The sequence below is a fragment of the Lytechinus variegatus genome, chromosome 12 (assembly GCF_018143015.1).
Source record: "Lytechinus variegatus isolate NC3 chromosome 12, Lvar_3.0, whole genome shotgun sequence".
Lineage (NCBI taxonomy): Eukaryota > Metazoa > Echinodermata > Echinoidea > Temnopleuroida > Toxopneustidae > Lytechinus > Lytechinus variegatus.
In genome coordinates, this window is record NC_054751.1 from 19,862,231 (window position 1) to 19,885,887 (window position 23,657).

Genomic DNA, 23,657 nt, shown 5'->3' on the forward strand with positions numbered 1-23,657 from the left:
TTTTTACTTTATTGTCTACGCGCTGCGCTAATTAGTTTTAAGTCTCTTTACCATTGATTCTTCCGATAATTAAAGATAATTCTTTGTTTTTACATTATTTAAATTGTTAATCGAACGAATTGGATCATAATTCTTGTGTATAATAGTAGTTTATATTTTCCAACACTTTTCGGTCTAACTTGCCAATTCAGTGTAATTATAAAACATATTTTTCTTGATTATATTTTTATGATATCAATGCGCGCAAAGTGCCATGACAACCCAAAATAACTATTTTCTTGATTTTGTCACTTTGCTGTTATTTGACCTATAGAAGGAGACTTTTGTTTACGGCTCCTCTGCAAAATCTGTTTTAACATTACTGCCATGCAAACGTTATTTATGTCCAGCCAACGAGGTGAGTTGGATCGAAAGAAGTTTTATTCATGATATTGCTGATATAAATTATTAATCAATTCTTTATTTTCATGTAATATTATTCTAACGATTGTGGAATATGATGGATATTTATGTTTCGGAACTTGGTTGATATTGATGTGCTTTTGTTTAAATTACGTAATTGTACTTGAAACTTAGTGACATGACATTTGGTTATGAATGATGAGAATTAGTTAAGAATTATTGTTTGAAATGTTATATGATCGTATATGTCTTGTTTGAAATGTCATAGTTGAGGAAATTTCACTCAAAGAGTAATTTAATAAGACTTGATTAATATATGTTTAATTGGAAAAGATATGTTATTGCAATGTACATATTCGATATGAAAGTAATTGTTTTAATTGTTCAATGTTTGTTACAGTTTCACGGCACTGTTTGGAAATAAACTTTCAACATCCGTCTAAACGTTGGATCTTTTGACTTTGTGTAAATAACTTGGTGGCAGTTACAGGGGGGGGGGCACCAAACTCCCAAACCTACGAAACAAAGAGTATATATTCATAACTATTTCAATATTGATGCTAACGTAAATGCATAAACATGAATTCAAACACTACATGTTCCTCAGCTAGATGGCTGTCGATAGCTGGCCTAGCCGCACCAGGCGCGCTCCGCCCGGCGGTCGGCGTCGTCGTCCTGTGTCGATTTCAAGAGCTAGCCAAGGTATGTCGGCAAGGCCGAAGACAACAGCCTCTGCCCCCTGACAGCTGATCTATTGCAGATTGTATAACGCTTCATGATATGGACTGAAAAGTTGTAATCATCATCAGTGTGAGTATTAGCGCATAGTGATACTGGTAGATGGGGTAGATAACTAAAGATTTTATAATTAAAATATGATAAGTGGGACATCGACACTACTCTCGAATTGGACATGTGGGACCGAAGTGAAGAGCAAGTCCCCGGCCCCCTAGCTCCCTGGCGAGGAATTTACCGTTTGCCCAGGAAGGGGGACGCAATGCGTAATGGGATCGAAAAGGGGGTTAGCTAAATTGCCCCCTTTTTGATTCCATAGTGCATTGCAGTTCTGATTAGCGATAAACCATAATTAATGGGCAAGACTTCCATATGTCCCCTCCACTAAAATTGAAAAAAAAATATGGAGGTTTATCAAGAATTATCTAAGAATCATATCTAAGAGATTTAAGAAGGAAAAGTCGGATACATACCAAAATATGGCTTTATTCCGTCAAAAATTCGAGTGCGTGTAATTCCAAATGGCATCGGTTTATTTTCTCAGAGGGTGTGTGTGAATGGCGAGTTCTCAAGTTGGGGTCATGTAGAAAGCGGAATTCCGCAAGGGAGTGTCCTTGGCCCTGTGTTATTTTTGTTATACATGTACATCAATGATCTTCCAGACGTTGTTACTGAAAGTAATGTTTATCTTTTTGCTGATGATACCAAGCTATTCAAGTTTATAAGAGATCAGAATGATTGCAATTCACTCCAGAGAGATCTTGACCATCTGAAATGCTGGTCAGAAAAATGGCTGCTGAAATTCAACCCCAAAAAATGTAGTGTACTCTCTATTGGTAACACGCAAGACCAGCAGGAAGCTTTTCCATACACTTTAATGAATGATGCGCTTGAACATGTCACCACCGAAAGGGACTTGGGTGTTGTAATTGATGATAAACTCAGCTTTGAAGAACACATGCAATCAAAAATAAACGAGGCCAACAGGCTTATGGGCTTGATCAGACGAACTTTTTTTTATCTTGACAAAAATAACTTTGCTCTGTTATATAAGTCGCTTGTCCGACCACAAGTTGAGTTTGCCCATGCTGTGTGAAACCCTATACTGAAGAAACATATACATGTATTAGAGAACGTACAAAGAAGGGCAACAAAATTAGTCCCTGAATTAAGGAAGCTTTCCTATCCACAACGACTTAAATGGTTAAAAATCCCAACTCTGGCATATCGAAGAGTTAGGGGTGATATCATTGAAACATATAAACACTTTAATAGTTATGATCAATGTACAAAACTTAATCTAGAAGAAAAATATAGTGAACATACCAGGGGTCACAGTAAAAAATTGTTCATACCAAGGACAAAGACCCAAAAATATAGGAATTCTTTTTATGTTAGAATACGTAAGACATGGAACAGCCTAAGTAATGATGTTGTCACTGCCCCAAGTGTGCACAGTTTTGAAGCTGCCCTGGATAGATGCTGGAAAAATGAGCCAAATAAAATATGACTACGAAAGCCCTGTTCCCGGAAGTGAGCCAGCCATCTTGAGGAGGAAAAACCTAGAACTGAATACAGAGGTATAACATGCCTACATTCAGAAACTTCCCTAGGTATCCCTAGGTTTAGTCAGAAAAATAAATACCCAATACTTTTTATTATTACCTTATTATTTTATTATTATTATTATTACCGGATCTACTGGAAAAATGCAATTAATTATGCAGTCGTGTTTCCAGGTCTATCACTGTTGCTATCTCAATCTAGATACTCTTGGAGAGTAGACTAGTCGTAATATTGGTTGATAATTGTTATGAAACCCAACGCTTTCAACAATTCCTGCTAGCTCAGTGAGTAAGGCGACAGACTGGAGATGCTTCGTTCTGCAGCGAGAGGTTCGAATCCAAATCCAAATCCATAATTTATTGTTCGAAATAGACATGAAATAAAATACTCCGAAAATTTGCTTTGCCCAATTGATCGTGGGCCCGGCAGCCACCGTGCAGCGCCAGATCGACGAGGCTCTATCCCTTTAATTGTTGAACGCCAAAGAGGGTAGCAGCAACTCCCATCTTTTAACGTCTTTTGGTCTGACGCGGCCGGGGTTTGAACCCCCGACCTCCCGGTTGTGAGACGGACGCTCTACCAACTGAGCCAACACACCGGAATCCAAGTTCCCACCGGAAATAAGAAGAAAAAACAGAGAAAGACAGAAGGGAGTTTTGGGAAAGTAATTTTTGAAATTAGTGGAGGGGACATATGGAAGTCTTTCCAATTAATGATCTGCAACCGTCCTCACTGGCTTCAATCTCTATCAACCCAGAGCCAGAGGATGCTCCTGTCTCAGAGTCCTACGTTGGATAGAGATTGAGAGTGGAGGTCATTCTAGCGTGTGCTTATTATTAAGTTTAGTAAATAATTTTCAAATCTTATTATTTGTTTTTTTGTGAGATATACTTACAAGTCATGATGTAGGCCTATGACTCTACCTTTTCTTGTTCAAAACTTACTATTGTCATCGTATTGACATCAAATCATTTTTCACTAATTAATTTCAGATTGCCAAGACCTTGGAATCCTCCACATGAATTGTATGGGCCCAAAAGACTGGGGATTGAAAGGAGCAAACCAACCAACCAAGAGAACCCTGAGTCCTGATAATTTTCTGAGTCTTTACAATCTCGCGTGCATGAAACCATGCTCACAAAAAAATGGATCCGGGTTATTGTCACAGTCGTACTGTTTGTGGTACTGGTGAGAGTCTACATAAAGAGGAGAACAAGGAAAGAAGAGAAAGGTTTAGAGTTGGAAATAAAGTTCCCAGCACTTGTGAGAGGAAGAAGGTTTGACAATTGGTTGATATGATTGGGATATGTAATTGATTTTTATTTCAGATGTGTAATAATATTATGTATGATTAAAAGCAGCTTGTAATGTTACCATCCGAAAAAAGTAATCAGAGCTTGAATCTCTGCAAGGGATGTGAGAAGTGGATCGAGGAGGGGGGGTCCTAAATCTTACCTAGACAAGCATGATATTATCAACAAATGGAATTTGAAGGGAAAATTTTGACTTAGAAATTGAAGTTCTATTAGACATAAAACAGAATTGATGGCTTCATTGTCAGTTTAATATATATGGTTATAAATAGACATCAATACATTTGATTTTTTTGATTTATTAAGAATGAATTAATGACTTCATGTATGAGTTAATACATGAACAAAAGAATGTTCTCAATTCTACTTTTGATAAGAGAAGAGTTCAGAATGTTTGCAAGTTGTTTTCTTTATTATGCTTCTATTTAAATATAAATAATCATTGTTTATAATGGACTGAAAGTAATCATTTTAATCTAAATGCATACCAGAATATAATGTTTTTATAAAAAAGGTGTTCCTTTGCTTTTTTTTCTTTACAGTGGTGCAAAGAAAAGAATTCCACCAGACTACAATTACACCACAGTATTTAATGACAAATATTCCTTCTCTAATGGAAAAAATGCAAATGGGAGCAGCTTGATTCAGGATTCTTGGAGGTCCAGAAAGTTTGTTAACCCTGTTGACCCAAAGGTCATTGACCCCGAGGCAGAGGCTACCATGTGGATGGAGATTACCAACCATTCTGCTCCTCAAATTGAAGAGATGAGGGCGCTTGTTCACAAGCGCTGGACGGCAAATAGAGAGGGCCTCTTGAAATTTAGGTGACTTGAGCTGTTGTTTCAAACTTGTTCATTATTATAACCTCAGTTGTTGAGGGATGAACAAGTAATTCTTTCACTTCATAAAAAGAAAATTCAAAGGCTTTATTTTCTTATAATTTGATTCTCTTGTAGAAAAAAAGATGTGTATATAAAGTCAGAGGAAGACTATATATTTGATGTTGGTTTAATTCAGAATTTTGTACAGATATACTCTCTTACATGGATGTTATTAATATTTCTTTTAATTCAGAGCAAGGTCCTTATGTGATTATTAAGATGTTAATTTCAAGTTTTCAACCTTTGTTTGTACATTCCACTGTCAGACCCTGTTACGAAATGATCTAGATTGGTTGTGACCATTGACCTTTACTATCTTCATTGCAGACAACAACTTGAAGAATTCAAGGCCAGTGTTATGAATGCTACTCTGACCCAGAATAACACTCGACCGGGACAGAAAATAAGATACTCCCTCAACCGAGATGCCTTTGCTAACATTACATCAGAAATCTTCAGTTTTCTTCCCAAGGTAAACATGTGTCCTATTTTCTACTCACTAAGTACAGGCAAAATACTTGCTGATGGCCATTTTAATACTCATGCAGAATATCAACTCCTATTACTATTTCCCGACAGTGCTTCTTTTCATACTCACTTTGCGATGCAAAACAGTTTTGGGAAAAATATCAGATTCAAATGTGTTGGTGATATCAGTGCTTGGGGGCCGACCTTAGACTTTAGAAAGTGCGCAGTGATCTCTTTCTGTGATTGCTTGTGGCAAGGGCGATGCTCTTTCTGTTTGGTTGGGACTTACTTCTTCCATTGAAGCTGAAACCATTTTTATTCACATTTTGACAATTTTTTAATTTCCTCCCTAGTCATGCATTGAATGATTAGGGTAGTATCTGATTATTTGTGTCAACTTTATTTATAAACATGTTTTGTTTTTGTCATGAGTGGGCTGAAATTGGGCATTATTTTTTGTGGCACTTTTGCGAATGTGATTAATTTCTTTGCTTTAATACCATGCAATATTTTTCTCAATGTACAGGAGGGAATGTGTCTCAGATATACATGTATACATATTGATTATGAAATAATGGCTTGATTTTTTTTACCTATACTGTCAAAATAGGAGCCTCAACAAAATATTTCCTTTATCAGGGTATGCATCTTGAACAATAAATCACACTAAGTATTGTATGGCAGACTTAATTGTTAATAAATTAGTCACTAATTTGTGTGGAGTATTTATGAGAAAACACATCCTGGGACGTGAATGAATAAATCTGCTTAAAAACTGAAATTATCACCAACAGTAATCATTAACATTGACACCAAACCAAGCTAGTTCAACCAACTAGAAAAAACGATAAACATGCCAATGAAAGCTAGGAAAATCCATTTAAAGACGAGAGCCATGACACCCCAGAATCTATCTTCCAAGTGTGTGTGGCATGGTAGGAGATTAATGTTCATGTCTGTTTTCATCTTGGTCTGATTCGCAGGAATCTCTGTTTTCAAAGGTCAAGTTTCCAAAGTGTTCTGTGGTTGGTGCTAGTGGGATATTGGTAAACAGTAAATGCAGTGAACAGATAGATAATGCAGACTTTGTCTTCAGGTAATGTTCAGAACTTGTCTTTTCAGTTCAAGGTCTCCTTTCCACAATACTGTTGTTATCAATATCGAAAGCTAGAATACACGTGTGTAATATGCTATATTTGCTCTCCAATCAAGTGATGCTATGTCATAGTTTAATGATAGTATCATAGAGCTTGCTATTGATATGTTGTAATGAAACAGGGCTCTTGTTAGTAAATATAATTTTCCTAAATGTATGTCAGTTGAATCAATATTTTATCGCATTAATGCTTTTTAAGCATAAACAAAATAAAGTGCCATATAATCTTGTCTCTATGATCAAATGTAAAATATTAATGCACAGTTATAATGCTAGAAATCCTGACAATTATGTTGAAGAATGTAAAAATACAGCATCTTCCTTTTCATTTAAATTCAAAAGACCTTGCATTTGGAATTCTCTTTCCTGTAACATAAAACAGATTTCATATTGAAATTCCTTTAAATCCAAGCTGGAAAACATTCTTTTCAACCATTCAACATCTTAGTTTAATTTATCCCATCATATATCCTTTTTATTATATGTTTATTTTATCATTACAAGTCTTGAATTTTATATTTTACTGTCCATAGGGACTGCCTCGACAGATCCTTTGCTGTGTTCTTTTGCAGCTTCCCATATCATGTTCATTTTTATGCATGTACTGTAAATAGCCTTTTACAATCTTAGCTTCTCCTTTTTTTTTTATCTTACTTGTATCTTACTATGTATTTTTCTTTTTTGCTATTTTTTATATGCGCAATGTATTTTGATGGACTTGAATAAATCAATAAATGAAATAAAATATACCAGGATTTGAGTAAGTATTGCGGGAATTATTTGTCTGAGGTTCGACTGGCATTACTATTTTGCCAGCACAACCGAGGATGAATAATTCCCTCTATGCTTTCGAAATAAGGACGTGGTATATATGTTTTATATCCTACTTTGCTGTTTGAACCAATCACTGTAGACCATTTAATGTACATGTATGTAGGCAGAGCTGCCAAGTAGTATGGATTTTCCGTATTTTGTATTGAAAAATGAGAAGAATACTGATGGTTTGATGCAAAATACTGATTTCTCAACTTTCAGTTTTATGTGTTGTCCTATGGTATTTCTTCGAAAATACTGATTTCTTCACCAAAACACTGATTTTCAGCTTTAAAAATGCTGAAATGTTCTTGTTCAGGTTGGCAGCTCTGTGTAGGATATAATTCCCTATTTCCCTTCGAACCTAGTTTTGAAAATATTTCTCATCATAAAGATGATACAGGTAAAATCTTTCAGATTCTCCCCTTCAATTCAGGACCCTTTTTCAATATTCTCTTGTTATTGTTAAACAGTAGAAGTTAAAATCTCTGAAATTTGATTCAAAGAATAGGATAATTAAAAAGTGTACATATTTTTATCTGGACCCTTCCCTGGTGTTAAGGGGGGGTATTTTAAGACCCCTTTTTGAATGATTATTTCATTAAGTTTAAATGGGTTTCACAGAGCTGCCAAGTGGTACTGGTTTTCAGTATGAATTATTACTGGAAAATGAGAAAGAAATACTGGTGGTTTCATGCAAATTACTCATTTCTAAAGTTTCAGTTTATGTTTTGTCCTATTGTATTTCTGTGAAAATACTTATTTTCTTACCAAAATACTGATTTTCAGCCTTAAAAATCCTGAAATGTTCTTGTTCAGGTTGGCATCTCTGGTTTTGTCCACCTTTGATGATACGCAATATGATTTCTGATTACCCAATTGGTTGCATATTTTTGTTTTAATAGATGTAATCTGCCAGATCTGAAAGGATTTGAGACGGATGTTGGAATGAAATCAAACCTTACTACAATAAACACAATATCAATCATTGCTAAAAGGTAAGTCAAATGTAGATTGCTTTCAGAGATAAATGTTTAAAGAGGAAAAAGATACAAATGCTCTGCAAGTGGCCATTATATGATTGTAAATATATTTCCTACATTTCATTTTGTATAGGTATAATTTCATGCAGACAATAAGTGACAGTAAGAAGTTCATCCGGACATTGCAAGATTTCCATGGTTACCTGTGGATGCCCTTATTTGGACTCAAATCAGGATTGTCATACAGTATGAGAGTAGCAAGGCTCCTTCACCAGTCCAAAGACATTCCAAACTTAAAGCTCATTATTGGCAATCCGGATCATTTTTCTGCAGTCCAGGACTTTTGGAGGACCAGGTTTCTCAGTACAAGAATAAGCACAGGTTTGTCATTGTATCTATTGTATCTATTCTATTCTATTCGATTTTGTTAAATTCAGTAGTTATCCAATGCCTATGATAAAAGAATACGGAGTATAAACAGGAATAATGGATATATGAAAGGCAAGAAAATGCACAGAAGTCAGAAAGACAATCCAAACAAACAGATAACAATACGAGGCTAATATGTTATGAATTTTTACCAATTTCAATATTGGACAACTTGAGTGGTATTCTGATTATTAAACCAAGGTTTAAAGATAAATGCTAGTTTTGGTAACGATATCAAAATGAGTTCGTACAGAATCCAATGAAATGACCACCAAAGTGTCTGTTTGTATAAATAAAACGCATGTGCCAAAGGATTCTGGAAGAAATTGTGTAATTGCTGAGAAATCAGCAAATAAGCACAGGATTCAGGTAGAGCGTCGGGCTCGACGCTCTAAGCAATAATTATACATTGTCCCACGTGCGCTTATCTGTGTTGGGGATCTTTGGTGTGAACATTTTTCAGCGTAGATTTCAAGATTTCACGAAGTTCAGTTAATGTAATTGTACCAGATCTAGATCCTTGATGATCACAATTAAGCCTTGTTTTACAGACTTTCTCATGAAATCAGTGTTTACTGCAACTACTGAAATTTCTCTTTAACCCTAGTCTAAACAATAATTTTAAACCACAATTCTATGGAATGCTAGCTTCAAAATACTTCTTCTATATTCATAGATATTATGTACCAATTAGCTCATTAAAATTCTTTGTATTTGTGTATTTGCATTTTCTACCCATTTCACAGCTCAAATAATTTTTTGACAACTTTTGTGGTGAGATAACAATGATGCTTGATGAGTGAATAAGTTGACAAGTGGCACTCCATGAAAGCATGGTCTAAGTTAACCCAGGAGTAAAACCATGGCTATCAGAACACCATCCCTCGTGTTTATTGTTGGGGGCATAATTATGCTGTCTTCTACCTTTAAATCGGAGGATTGCATTCTTACTTGGTGCTGTTAAAGGTCACAAACAATCAACATGTATATTAAAAAGAAAAAGGTCCAAATTTTTTGTAAGATTTATATTTTCTACTCCAGTGCATTTCTCATTATTTAACCTTTGCCAAAGTTTTAGACAGGTATATCATGTTAACCATGTGTGTATTTAGCGAACATTGTACAGTGAATTAAAGTGAAGTGCTCTCTATTGTCTACGTCCAGCCTTGCACATGTGTAAAGGTTCATGGATAGATTAATTAAATGTGTTCTGTGACCATATACAGATGCTACCTAGATTTGCAATTGATTCAATCTAAACTCAAACTGAGATTGATCTCAAATTGCGTAACGAAGAGATAACAAGTAAGATCAAGCTTAATTTGATTTTTATTTTAATATATAAATATTGCAACTCTTTCTAAGATGGGAACTCGAACTTTCCATCAATTGTGTGCTCATTTCTTTTGCAGGTTTATATGTTGTCACCCTGGCTCTCTCCGTCTGTGACGAGACCAACCTGTATGGATTCTGGCCATTCTCCAGGGATTTGAACCTCCGTCCTTTAAAGTACCATTACTACGATGACCTTGATGGACCCCTCGCTGTACATAGCTTCACTGAGGAGTTCAGCACAATGCTCAATATGCACAAAGATGGCCTCTTAAGAATGCACTTTGACAAGTGCTCTTGAAGCGATTAGGACGTTGCTTTGGTCATGCAGAGGATGTCCATCACAGTAAGTCATTGATTGTTTGGCAGAAGGGAAGGAAATCAAACATCAAATTTCCTTCTCTTTTTTCTTACCTAGCTCTTTTTTTAAAGGGCTATTCAGTACTTCATTTCAGATGTTGTAAAGGAAAACTGTATCTGTTACTATTTTCCACAATGATGTGATTTGATTTGATTTTGTGATTGAAGTTACTAATGTTTTGAAAAGCTTTTAGATCTATGCACACTCACCGTAACATTAATGACCCATGACCATTTCAAATATGCATGAAATTATTGCTAGTGTAACTTTCTGCATATACTTGCGTGTGTGTGTATTTGAGTTTTGTCAGACATGTATCGATCAGATATGATTGTTAACATCTGGGACCGACCTTTAAACGTCACCATCCGAAAGACGTGACCAGGGCTCGAACCTCTGCATCAATTTGTAACTTCCCCCACAGCTTGGATTACAGGCGCACGCCACAACGCCCAGTTTATATACTGGCAGTCCATGGTTGTACTATTTAACATGATCTTTCTTAACTTTGATTTTAGTACATGTACTTTTGAACTCATGAACAGAAAATCCAGAAAGTTTGAAGAGTCATTTTTGAGATGTCCTGATAAAGTGGATTTTGACATGGCTTGTGAGATTGTTCAAACACGACAAATTCAAATTCGTTTTAGATTACATGTACATGTATCTTGTACTGGTGATTTTGATCCTAAGAATGGGTTTGCATCCAGTTGTGTATATCAACAATACACAATTTGCACTGGCGCATAGCAGTGTCCGCTGCTATCTGAGTTGCATCAAGAGAAAATACAAGTTGAATATCATCCGCATAAATATGGTAGTCAGTTATGTGATGGAATATAACTTGACGCTATCCAATCAAATAAATTAAAAGAAAAAAAAACACCTTGTGGTACACTATGAGTCAGAGATACTGGTGATTTGGATCCTAAGAATGACTTTGCATCCAATGAATAATGTTAGCATAAATATGGTAGTCAGTTGTGATGGAATATAACTTGACGCTATCCAATCAAATAAATTAAAAGAAAAAAACACCTTGTGGTACACTATGAGTCAGAGATACTGGTGATTTGGATCCTAAGAATGACTTTGCATCCAATGAATAACGTTAGCATAAATATGGTAGTCAGTTGGGATGGAATTTAACATGCTGCCATCCAATCGAATAAATTGAAGAAAAAAGCCTTGTGGTACACTATGGGTCAGAGATAAAGCAACTGATTTATGCATACAGTCTGTGAATAGGAAGAAAGATGGGATTCAAAGCACTTGAATGAATTTTCAATCAGTCAACCTGAGCTTTCAGTAACTGGTGGTTTGAGAGTTGCGTGTACCAGTCAAAAGTACTCTACCGTTGACCCTGCATGTTTTACACACTTAAACAAGGGCAATTGATGATGGCTATACATCCTCATTTTGCATTTGGACCCACCTGTGCTAAAGGATTTTTACATGTATGTTTGTTATATTTTTTAGATTGTTCTTTTGGCCTGATGTTGCTATCATAAATTGATGAAAAGTGGCCCATGAATGCCACATAATAAACCATAATTAAATAATGTGACAATAGTGGAATGAGCAGTCAACCCAAACCAAATATAGCTAGGATATAGCCAGGGGCCGAAGCCACTTGCTCCTGGGACTGAAACAGGGTTTCCCCCTTCAGAGCCTGTACGGATGCATGCTAGGTTTGTCATCCCCATAGGGAGCTTGGCGAGCTAGGAGCCAAGTTAGACAAGCTAGTAACCTTGACTTCTAACCTCCCCACTTCATCAAAAGCCTCTTCACATTTTTCTCATTTACTTTGTAAATCAGTGAAATATGTGTCAAGTATATATTTTTTCTGTTCTCACATTGAAATTTGTTAAATTTCAGGCCAAAATGCCAATGTTTTTAGGTGCATGGCCAATTTTTTTTTTTGGGGGGGGGCAGGGTTTATACAATTAGTAATGCACAAATGGGAAACAAATAATGAACATTCATTTCATTTCATTTAATGGTATATTCAACAGACATGTATCGCAGTAAACAGACATGGTAAAAAATACAGAGAAATTATTCACATACATGTACATGTAGAATTTGCACAGTTAAGTATTGATAAAAATGAATAAATAACAGAAGAATACATTATAAATTCATAAAATTGTTCATAATAAAACTCTTAAAACACAATAAGTTAATGGTTATTTTCAACAAATGAATTCACAATTGCTAAGCATGTAGATTAAAGGTTTAAGAATTTTCAAATTACTTCTGTTGAGATTTGTAATATTAAGCACATGTACAAGATTAGGGAGGGCACTGTTTCTAAATCTGTATGTCTTGCATTTGAATTCATTATATTTGTTTGCATTTCGAAGAAAATCATTATTTCTTTGAGGGGGTAGCCAAATCCGACATAAATCATTTTTTTTCAAAAGAAATAGCAAAATCCTGAGTAAGTTTGTCTCTTCGGGATAATAGAATTGGTAATCCTAGCTCAACCAAATACCAATGCATCAATGAACTGTAATTTGATATTCAACAAGCTCTTTTTTGTATAGATTCCAAATCATTTGGCAGCAAAGGTTTCCAAAACCAACAAAATGGGCATTGAGGCAAGAGCATCCAAAGCCCTCACCCATAGCGGCCCTTGATTATTCAAAGGGTACATAAAGAGTATATTGTTTGATATTTCAATGTTACAAACTTGATACCATTGATTTACTGAATAGTGTAATGCTAAGGAGGTTCCACTTTTGTGCTTTATCAAATGTAAAGGTTCCACTTAATAGTGTAATAAAATGAAATGAAATAAATAAAGCACTTAACTCTATCTGGCATCCAAACCATACATGGACTCTGCTTCACCTCATGTGTTTCAAAACAACTCGAAATTTCTGTCAAGTCGATATTTATTACTAATGCCTTGTCAATGCGCTTTGTGTGTACTATGATATGTAATGATAATGATACTGTGTATCAACATTCTACTTTTGTATTGTGGTGATGGGAGAGGGGTAATGTTGCAATATCTATTTTAAATTCCTTTTGCCTATGTAACATACCCACGTCAGTTTGCACTTTTTATCTAACACCTTGACATTGCAGTAACTTCTCAAGGCATTTCTCCCTGCCATACATGTATATATTCATATGAATCGTTTGTGAATTACATTATAAGGAAAAGGAATGGACTTTCATTGGCCTTCATTGCATCTGGTTTGTTGTCATATTGCATGAAGTAGTGGTGATTTTGCTGTTTAGTTTTTTTTTTACCATGCCACATCAAAAATAGAAAGGGGATGGGGTATAGAAATAAAGAAGAAAGAACAAAGGATATTGGAAAGAGAGGGCTTGGTTATAGAATGATTTCGTGCCCCTATTTCTCATTGAAAACAAAAAGAGATATCACCGTTATATACCGTAGGTTATTTGACCCATACCAAAATATTCTGGTGATGCCCCCATTTGTAACCTTAACCTCAAACGATCTCTTTTAATGAAAGGGGTATCATAACAAAATATTAAAAAATCAAATTCAAATACGAGCTTATGTGTCTCCCAGCGCATCCCAAATAAAATCTCATCACAGACGCCATGATGATGATTGTCAACTTCACTTATACTCAGTAAAGTTTACTTATTTTGAAAGCCCAATCAATCAATGTATTTGTGCTATGCAAGATCATATATTTAGAAGGGAGGCTTACACTTCGTAATTCCGAAGGTTCTTTATTCCGAACGCTCGTAATTCCGAAACACGTAAATTGCCTATACCTCGATGTTTGTCAATTCAAAAACGTAAAAGGGTTCGTTAATCCGAACATTCGCGGCGTTATTCCGAAGGTTCGATAATCCGAAAACTAAATAAGGTTTGATGTTCCGAAGGTTTGTTAATCTGAAAACAAATAAAGTTCATCTCTCCGAAGGCTCGTTAATCCGAAAACAAAATAAAGTTCACTGTTCTGAAGGTTCGTTAGTCTGAAAATGAAATAAGGTTCGTTAATCATTTTGTTTTCGGACTAATGAACCTTCGGAATTACGAACCTCATTTCGTTTTCGGATTAACGAACCTTCAGAACTACGAACCTCACTTCGTTTTCGGACTAACACACCTTATTTCGTTTTCACACTAACGAAACTTCGGAATTACGAACCTTCGGAAATACAAACCATGGGAATAACGAACCTTCGAAATAATGAAGCTTCAGAACTAGGAATGTATGCGGGAATATCCGGGTTTACCAATAGGTGCCTAACATGAATGTTACTTGTTGGTTGCATGGAATTGTTCTTTGTCAGACATTGTATCTGTACTGTAAGAATATATAAGAATTTATTTTCCATATATACCTCAGAGAACCTTGTATATGATAGGAAAGAGGTTATGTGCTTGATGGAAAATATTTTTTTCCCCATAATGTCTTGAAGGAAAGTGAACAAATTTGGCGATGATAGTGCTTCATATACATGTACATATTAACTTGGGTATGTATGTTTGCCTACAATCCTCCAAGCCACTATTTATCATCAATAATAGAGTGTGCTCAAATCAAGGGGTAAACCATTTTCCTGTTCTTGTTTCATATGAAAGTTGTAAATGATAATTAAAAAAATATGCTGTGCAATGCAACATTCATTGGACACTTGTAAAAAAAAATGGTGATTTGCCATAAATTTTATGTTTAGATAGATTCAAGTGAACAACTTGTTTTTAACCTTTACAGTAATACATTCTTTGTAGTGATTTTTTTTTTACGAGCCCTTGAAAACTTTAATTTACTTTACTGATACTAGCTTATCAGGTATAACAATACATGTAGCAACAGCAAAATTACCTTGCCTTCATGTTTTAATGTGTAATATAATATAATGAATCATTGTAATCTGCAACTCCTGTAAAAAGCTTAGATTGCGGCAACATTTAAATGCTGTCAAATTGTTGCAATATTAGAATAGCAGTTATACTCATTCCATCTCAAATAGTAATTTCAGTGTACTAGGACTCATATTTTTACTATTTATTTTGAATTAATGAAATGTCATATTTGCCATTTGATAATATGCTTTGCAATATTTGCAATCAGTACTAATAAATCTAATTTTAGGAGGAAAGTGAACTGTAATTATTACATTTTTCAGTGTACTTCTTGATTCCAATTACAAGGCATAATGTTTTTGACTAAAATAATGTTAATTATCAGTTGATCTGATAATAAATTTAATGAAGAATGGTAAGTCTAGATTTTGATTTTCCTTTGACAAAATTATTTGATTTGGTAAAAAATGAAGTTTATTACCTCGATTTGAGTTCATATTAAAAATTTTATCAAATTTTTTTTGATTAATAAAAAAACCTGACATTTTTCATTTACCCTACATGAACATGTATGATAATATCCATTTTATATCACAATGATAAATTCTTGTTAGATACTTTTTGTATGGTTGTGTTTTGACTTGAAATACACACATGTTTGTGTGCAAATTTATGATATCCCATCCACTCCCTCTTAGTGTCATAATCTATCAGTATTTTTTAATTTATTACATTTATCAATATAATATATGATGCTTTCTATATTTGTACATGTATTTGACGTATTATGTCTAAATTATGAAAATTTTAGATTTTAGTGTGACGATAGTTAGGCCTATGCAGTGTATGTTATTGATAGTGGAACAGTAAGTTGTTTGATATGTTGTGTGAAATAAAGAATCTATATTATGATTCAGATGACTTCTACATGTGGCAGAGATATAATAGCATGTTCAAGTAAAATTTAACATTTTGGTGCCTTAAATCGCCCATGATCAAATGTTTTAGATTTGAAGAGTTATAGTCAGGCAGCATATTTCATTACTTGATGGCTACTTCTACAACTTGGCCATGTCTGGTTTTTCACTTTTATGTGATTGGTAATATTTACAATGAAATAACGACTCTCTACTGAGTCCTATAAAAAAATCAATAAACTAGTACACTGTACATTAAAAATCTAGAATGGACTTTGGAGCCATATCATTAAAGATGTAACATATACATATATTTTCAATTCAAACACTGTTTTTCACCGGTTGATAACCATGATAAATGTCTTTATATTACTCATAAATCATGGTAGAAATAGTAATAAATCTTTATAGAAATTTATTGAAACAGAATAAGAATTGGAGTCAATAGAATAAGTAGTTGATTCATTTTGCAATAAGTGGTAATAAACAATTTGAAGAGATTGAAAATATGGACAAGTGATTTCTGAAGCAAATGATAGGGAGAATTAGGTCTACTTAGGTCTAATATGAATTCCTATACCGTGTGAGTAAGAAAAAAACATGACACCTCATGAACCCCCAATTTAAGGAAAAAATGTATCATGAACATATGATTTTCATATATGGCTGGAAAGAGTATCTTCACCCAAATAATTTGATACAATATTTATGTGGTACGTCTTTACGCTTGGATAATTAGTAGGTATTCTTTTTAGTGATGTAAATTTTGACTAGCGCCGTTCTTAGTATAGGGTCCATGGCCAAAGTAAGGCATGGGCGCAATGAATGAATCCAGATGCCAATGATGTCAAAATCCTACATGAGATAGTAAACATATTTGATAATCCATTTTCAATGAAACTAACTTTAGAAATGATACTAAAATGTGTTTATGTGAACAATTCCAATGTAAATTACTGAATAGGTGTTTTGAAATTGATTTTAATGCAACCCTTGTAGGATTATAACATCATTGACATTTGGATTCATTCATTACAGTCATGCGCAAATCAAAATTTACATAACTGCGAAGAATACCACCTCGTCAACGTGAACACTTACCACATAAATATGGGATGAAATCATTTGGGATAACAAACTCTTTCAGGCCATAATGATGCATTCATGACACATTTTTACTTTAAATTGGGGATTTGTTAGGTATCAAGTTTATTTTTTTTACTGATTCGGTAAAGCGACAGTGTGGGGTCAGCTGTTGATAATGAAATAATTTGTTTTAATAAATGATAATTAATGTATAATTAATGATAATTAAAATCATGATTATAATAAGACACCCGTTATTTTTGTTGAAATGTTGTTTAAACTTGTGATTAAAACGCTGGTATATTTGCGAGTCGTGCTTTGGACAACATTCTGGCATTAAAGCAAAATTTACAAGTTCCATGAGAGATGGACAAAAATCCTATTTTCTCGTCAATTTCGCAATACCGTGACGATGCTCTCTATCGCTAACATGTTTTAATTGAAATTTACCACTGGCCTAAATCCTAAGGTTTTTGGTATACCCCCCCCCCCCACACACACACACACATGAACGCATTTTCCGGGAGGGTTGGCATTTACTATCCCAAACGGTGACACCACGACACTTGCTCCTGCGACATTTGCTCCGGAGGGTTAGAGTTTGGTAATAAGATTTTTTGGTTCAGAACAAAAAAGGATTAGGGTTTATTTAGTTTTGGAGGTTAGCTTTTTTCTTTGGCTTAATGTAGAGGTTTTCCATCGGAGCAATTGTCACCGGAGCAAATGTCAGGAAACCATGCAAACATCCTCCTAATTTTCAAGAAAGAAGATTTATAATTTTCACATTCCAAATAACTTGTTTCATTGAGCGAAGCAAGCCAGGTGGCGACTGCTCGCTTTACTCGCCAGACTCGGTGTTGATTTGGGGACCCAGTCAAAGCCAGAGGCTATATAGAATGCAGCGAAAGATAACTTTTTATTGGTTGATTATGAGAAAAAAATAAATTGAAGCAATTTATTGTCTGGTCGACACATACAATTCATGTTATGTTAATTGCTTATAATTATGGTAGTTTTTGTTTATTCATTCATTGCCCTTCGACATATCACAACAGAAATTACTAAACAAAAAACAATGTAAAGTTGAGATATTTAAGAAGTGTGACATGAATGGTTCATAATAAATGATTGCATGAAAAATAACTCGAGAAGGAGATTAAGTTATCATTTTTCTATTTTATGTGTTCATATCTTCTTTGTAAAAAGGCTGGTAGTCCCATGCACGCCAGTGGTCTGCTTTACAAGGGATCCTTTTTGAACAAAATAATCCACATATTGGAGCTTAATCATAGCATACACAACTAACAAATAATACCGGGGTAAAAAATAAGGCCGATAGATAGAACATTAATTTTTAATGAATGCAAAACGCTAAATTGATAGATTTTCATGCTCGTAAGTTCGAATCCTGGTCTCTCGTTTGAAATTGACTTTATTTTTCCTCCTACATAATGCCCGAACGAAATGCCCAAATGTGAATCCAGCGGTTTATTATGTCGGGTGGTAAATTGTTGAGGCTGCTCTATGTGCCTGAAAGGGTAAGATTAAAAAAAAAAAACATTATCTACGGAGAGAGGGAGGGGTGGACCTTCAGCGCTCAACGGCGCAGATCTTGTACGGTTCTGGATGCAAAGTTAGACCAAGTAATCCTCGCATGTTGTGGGTTGGTTGATCAGGAGGAAGTCTGAATTCGAACTGCTGGAAGAGGTTGGTGAAGAGTAGAAATGTCTCCATCTTGCCAAGTTGACTACCGAGACAGTCACGGCGACCTATGATTTAAGAGGAATATAAGAACAGTATGAACCGGGAGAATGGAATAGAAGTATAGTCAGTGAGATCGATATGCCAGATAAAATGATCTGAAAATGGCATGCATTTAAAAAAAATCCTGAATAATATATATAATGTAAGTAATATCGAAATTTAACAATTGTCTTTTGAGAAATAGTGCTTCTTATTCCTCGTATTGCATTTACTTGCTAATAGGGAATTTTTGCAACAGCAACGGGGACGGATCCAGGAACACAGTAAATGTATTGGAAATGTCCGTCAAATGACAAAGAACGGCTGTGGGGTCTTTGTCGATAATTCGTGAACCGGAACAGCAGTTTTGGAGCTGACGAAAAATGGCAAATAATAATGTTGATTGTCCGACAAGTCCAGTGCAAACTGTGTTGTCATGAAGGACATTTGACATTACATTTTCTATGTTCTTGAATTCATCGTGCGTTGTGGAAGCTAAAACTCTCTAGTTTCACCTGACCTACGAACCGTAAAGGCCTTAGTCATCATGATTACTATAATGAACATTCACCCAGGGTTGCAACTTTAAATGTTAGCTGATTTTCAAGCGGACCCGGCATAACGAAAAGTCGAGCGCCGGACAAGAAGCCAGAACAGCCCATTTTCAAATCTTTAGTAATGACTCGACTGGGGATTGAGTCTAAGATCTCCCCTTCATGAAGCGGGTGCTCCACCACTGAGCCACAATGACATGAATGCCCAGTCAGCCATTAGACTATACTTTTCTGTAAAACAGGAATAATTAACGCTTTGGTTGCTTGATCTTTGTCTTACCAATACTGAATGGCATCCAAGCTTCATTCTTGACGACCGTCTGACCATCGGCACTCAGAAATCTATCAGGGTTGAATACGTGTGGTTCACACCAGTCTTTAGGATCATGATGAACAGCCCACAGGTTAGGGATAACGATAGTCCCCTTAGGAATGGTAAAAGGTCCAAGAGTGACATCTGCTGACGTCATGTGAGGGAGGGATAATGGGAGGACAGGTCTGATTCGCATGATCTCCATCAGGGTAGCTTCGCAGTATGGAAGATTTGACCGGTCATTGGTGGTTGGTTGTCGACCATGTCCAACGACTCCATCCAGTTCACTCTGCATCTATTAATTGCAATAGATACGACTGTATTCTTTAAATCTATTGTTATCATCATTGGTATCTTCATTGGCCAGCAAGATGAATACAGGGGCCGCGGAGTTGTTTTAAAGCGGGGGGGGGGGGGGGGCTAAGGTGGTGGCTGACCATGCAAAAAAAAAGCCAATACAATAAGATTTTAATGTTTAAGATTTTGGTAAAGTTTTACTCAAAAGGGTAAAGATTGAAGCCCCTCCCGCTGTTATGCGGCCCGTAGAACATTATTTCTGAAATTATTTAACAAAATTAAACTTCTTACCTGTTTACATCATCGACTTTCCCGGTTTTCCTTTGGGTTGTATACCCGCTGAGCTCTGTAATTCTAGTTCGTGGTTTTCATAATAACATTTTGTAGATTTTCAATTTTACTTAATTTCAAAGGACCTTTATAACTAGGATTGTCCTTTATCCCCTTTTGGCTCTATGGAATGAAGCGAGTAATAAACAAATAAAAATCCATTTTGGCTATCCAGTGTGAACTTTTGCCTTTCTTGATAGGGTATTTTCATTTCATGCCGCCGCGGTATCACCAGCTATATTTTTTTCCTACGTTCCGACATTTTCCCGATATTTTCATTTAGATTAATTTCTTATTGTCAAAGACTATACATAATGTATATTTATAAACACGGATTTTACGTTCGCAAATATACCTTAAGTTGTACATCTGGATGGACAGCTAGGAGAAGGATCGCCCATGAGGCAAAAACTGCTGCATTCTCTGTACCACCGGTAAAAACATCGAACGCGATTCTCCAGAAATCTTTCCATTCGTATTTTTCGGAGATGTCGTCTGCTAAAAATGCGTCAACAAAATGTCGAATGTGGTCTTTTTGGAAAGTTTCTCGGTTGACCGGAAGCTGAGACTGAATGAAAATCTTGAGTTTGGTTATCATTTCACGAAAGGGTTTGTACCGGGGAGCATGGATAAGTCGTTCAAAGACATTGACTGGATCGTGTTCACCAATGAAGGCGCCAGCTTCGGCCATTATTCGTAATGCGGCAGTAAACTCGACGTCATCATAATCAAATCTATGGCCGAAAATTAGTTGAGCCATGATATTACCAGTCACTTTATTGAGTAAACCTGATATAACCATGGGTCGACTGTCATGATTTCTGATTTCCTCAGCCAGATAACGAGCCTCAAGGTTGATCCTAGATTCTAAGCTCGCCTCATCAATGCTGAAGGAGCGAAATACATTAAGGCAGAAATCCCGTAGGTCCTTCCAAGGTTTTCCGTTGCTCCAAGTTACAGTCGCTTCGGAAAGAGATAAATTTATAAATTATTAATCATCTTATCTCCTTGTTTCTTCTCAAATTACTTTACGTTAATCAGCCATATGGTTTTCCCTTGAGAATTATATTTAATTATTGCCTTGCTACTTTTTCCTTGGTTGCTTCCCAAGCACAAAGTACTAACAGTTCTAATTTCATTTCTTTCTTGTTCAATAATGGTCCATTTTTTATTATCCTCAATGTTTTTATTCTTTTCTTCTTTCTTTTTTTTTCTTCTTCTCCTTTTTTTTCTTCTTCTTCTCTATTACCACCACCACTACTACTACTTCTTATCCTTTATTTGTTTTTCCTCTCCTTGTTACTGTTATCAGATGGTACACAAGCAATCCGTTTACTTACTATTGTTGGCATTAATGTTACTGATATCAATATTATTAGTATTACCATTATTTTGATTAGGATGGTGACAGAAATATGCTACTAATTAAGACAGCTTCTACTATAAGGTTTTTTTTTTACATTTATATCTGTTATAGTTCTAACTATCACAGTTTTCACAGTCCTCTGCCTTCTCGCTATCACCACAATCATCAAACTAATCGCTCACCTTTCTTTTTAGGGTCAGGTATTGTCCATCTAAGAGACCCTGGAACGAATCTATCTGAGAAGAATTCCCCTGACTTCACCAGCGCTTCTTTCAAACTTTCCTTGTCATTCAAGACAACACAGAGAAACAGGCCTCGTCGAACAGTGAAAACCGGTCCATACTTCTTCGCCACTTCCACGAATGTTTCGTGAACCAAGCCAGACCCAAATCGGTATCTCACAAATGGTAGCAGCCATGGACCTGGTGGAAGTTTTTTGTTACTTTTAGTGAACCAGAAAATGGAAAGGAATCCGATAACTCCGAGCAACAAGAACGTGTTGGAGAAGGAAATCATATCCATGATGTTATACCTCACCCAAAAGAGACTGGCTGAATCCGTCAGCACACTGGATACGGTCTGGGAAGTGAATTGTTCGAAGGCTATGGTCGTACACATCTACTATCCGGGCCCAGGTCTAATATAGGACGGTTCATCAGAAGGTGGAAATGGATTCTTTGTGCATGCAACCATGCAAATGTAAACCATTCTTTGTGTTTGCCATTCGAAAGAGACCATACACCAATCGTTCGTTTGTCTGCTAGGCAAACGACTACTGGCTCAGTCGCTCTGTGACCAACATTACCAGAGCTATGCTTTATTACCAAGGGCCGCATACCATTGGTCGGTTTCGGGTCGATTCGGTCGGTATCCGTCGGGATGCACTCCGAAATTCCCTGTATAAACATGACGTTATAAAAAGACCACAAATCAATCTTGGACAAGTACTTTGGTCTCGTGACTAGATATACTTTGTAAAGTTCAAGATGAGGTAATAATGCAAAGTGAATAAGAAGACTTTTATTGCAATGACTCAATAAAATTAGTAGGCATACAACACTGAACGTTGTTATTAGATTAGATCATATTCTCTATTGATACACTAAAAAAACCCAAAACATAAATACCTACCAGCAGTACATGAAAGAATAATAAAACAATACAATGCAAAATGACTGATCAAGAACGCTGTCTATAAGCATATATCGAAATACATAAAATCTTACAGGACCTACGACATTTACAGAGAACGTATAGGCGTGTGGCCATTGCATACTAGCATGGATGTACTACAAACGGTAATGCAAGTAAATAGAATATCAAAAAATATCAAGGAAAGATTGTGGTCTAGATAATTGAATGCAAAAGTAACAAAAGGAAACGAGAAAAGAGAGTGAGATGTGAGAAAGAGGGGTAGCGACACCCTCTAAGTGGCGGTTTATAATGTAGCGTTTTGTCGTGAAAGCGCTTTATACCGTTGTTTCAAAGCGCACAGGTGGGCTGACTAATGTAAACAATGAATGCTATGAAAATGAAAACTATGCTATTGTTGAAAAAAGGATGAGTTTTAAGTGAGGATTTAAACATTTCTATAGAGGGGGTATTTTGAATGTGGGTTGGAAGTTTGTTTCACAGGGCAGAGGCCACAACAGAGAACACACGATCATCGTATCTGGCCTTTGTGCGAAGGCCATGGTTTAATTTATTTGACAAAGATAAGCGGAGGGGTCTCACTGAAGAGGAGGAGCGAAGTGAGACAAGGTCTTGGAGATACTTGGGTGTCATATCATGATTAATTTTGTAAA

At 35.7% G+C, this 23,657-nt stretch overlaps 2 protein-coding genes across 3 annotated transcripts; one reads left to right on the forward strand and one right to left on the reverse strand.

Annotated features, from left to right (window-relative positions):
- Positions 1-1,062: 1,062 nt before the first annotated feature.
- On the forward strand, positions 1,063-22,108 carry LOC121424902 (alpha-N-acetylneuraminide alpha-2,8-sialyltransferase-like). 2 transcript variants are annotated; one of them, XM_041620767.1, is made up of 9 exons: positions 1,063-1,212; positions 3,696-3,980; positions 4,559-4,840; positions 5,225-5,369; positions 6,349-6,461; positions 8,240-8,332; positions 8,451-8,698; positions 10,159-10,424; positions 22,047-22,108. In XM_041620767.1, the coding sequence occupies exons 2-8, from the start codon at positions 3,835-3,837 to the stop codon at positions 10,377-10,379; spliced, it is 1,248 nt and encodes a 415-aa protein (XP_041476701.1). In that variant the 5' UTR covers positions 1,063-1,212; positions 3,696-3,834; the 3' UTR covers positions 10,380-10,424; positions 22,047-22,108. The 2 variants fall into 2 exon arrangements, with proteins under 2 accessions (XP_041476701.1, XP_041476700.1); XM_041620766.1 differs by lacking the exon at positions 22,047-22,108 and having other exon boundaries at positions 10,159-12,471.
- Positions 17,732-23,146, reverse strand: LOC121424901 (cytochrome P450 2J2-like). Its single transcript, XM_041620765.1, has 4 exons — positions 22,035-23,146; positions 20,842-21,449; positions 19,827-20,154; positions 17,732-19,018 (listed from the first exon to the last, which is right to left on the reverse strand). Exons 1-4 carry the CDS (start codon positions 22,468-22,470, stop codon positions 18,840-18,842), a joined length of 1,551 nt encoding a protein of 516 aa, XP_041476699.1. The 5' UTR covers positions 22,471-23,146; the 3' UTR covers positions 17,732-18,839.
- Positions 23,147-23,657: the final 511 nt, after the last annotated feature.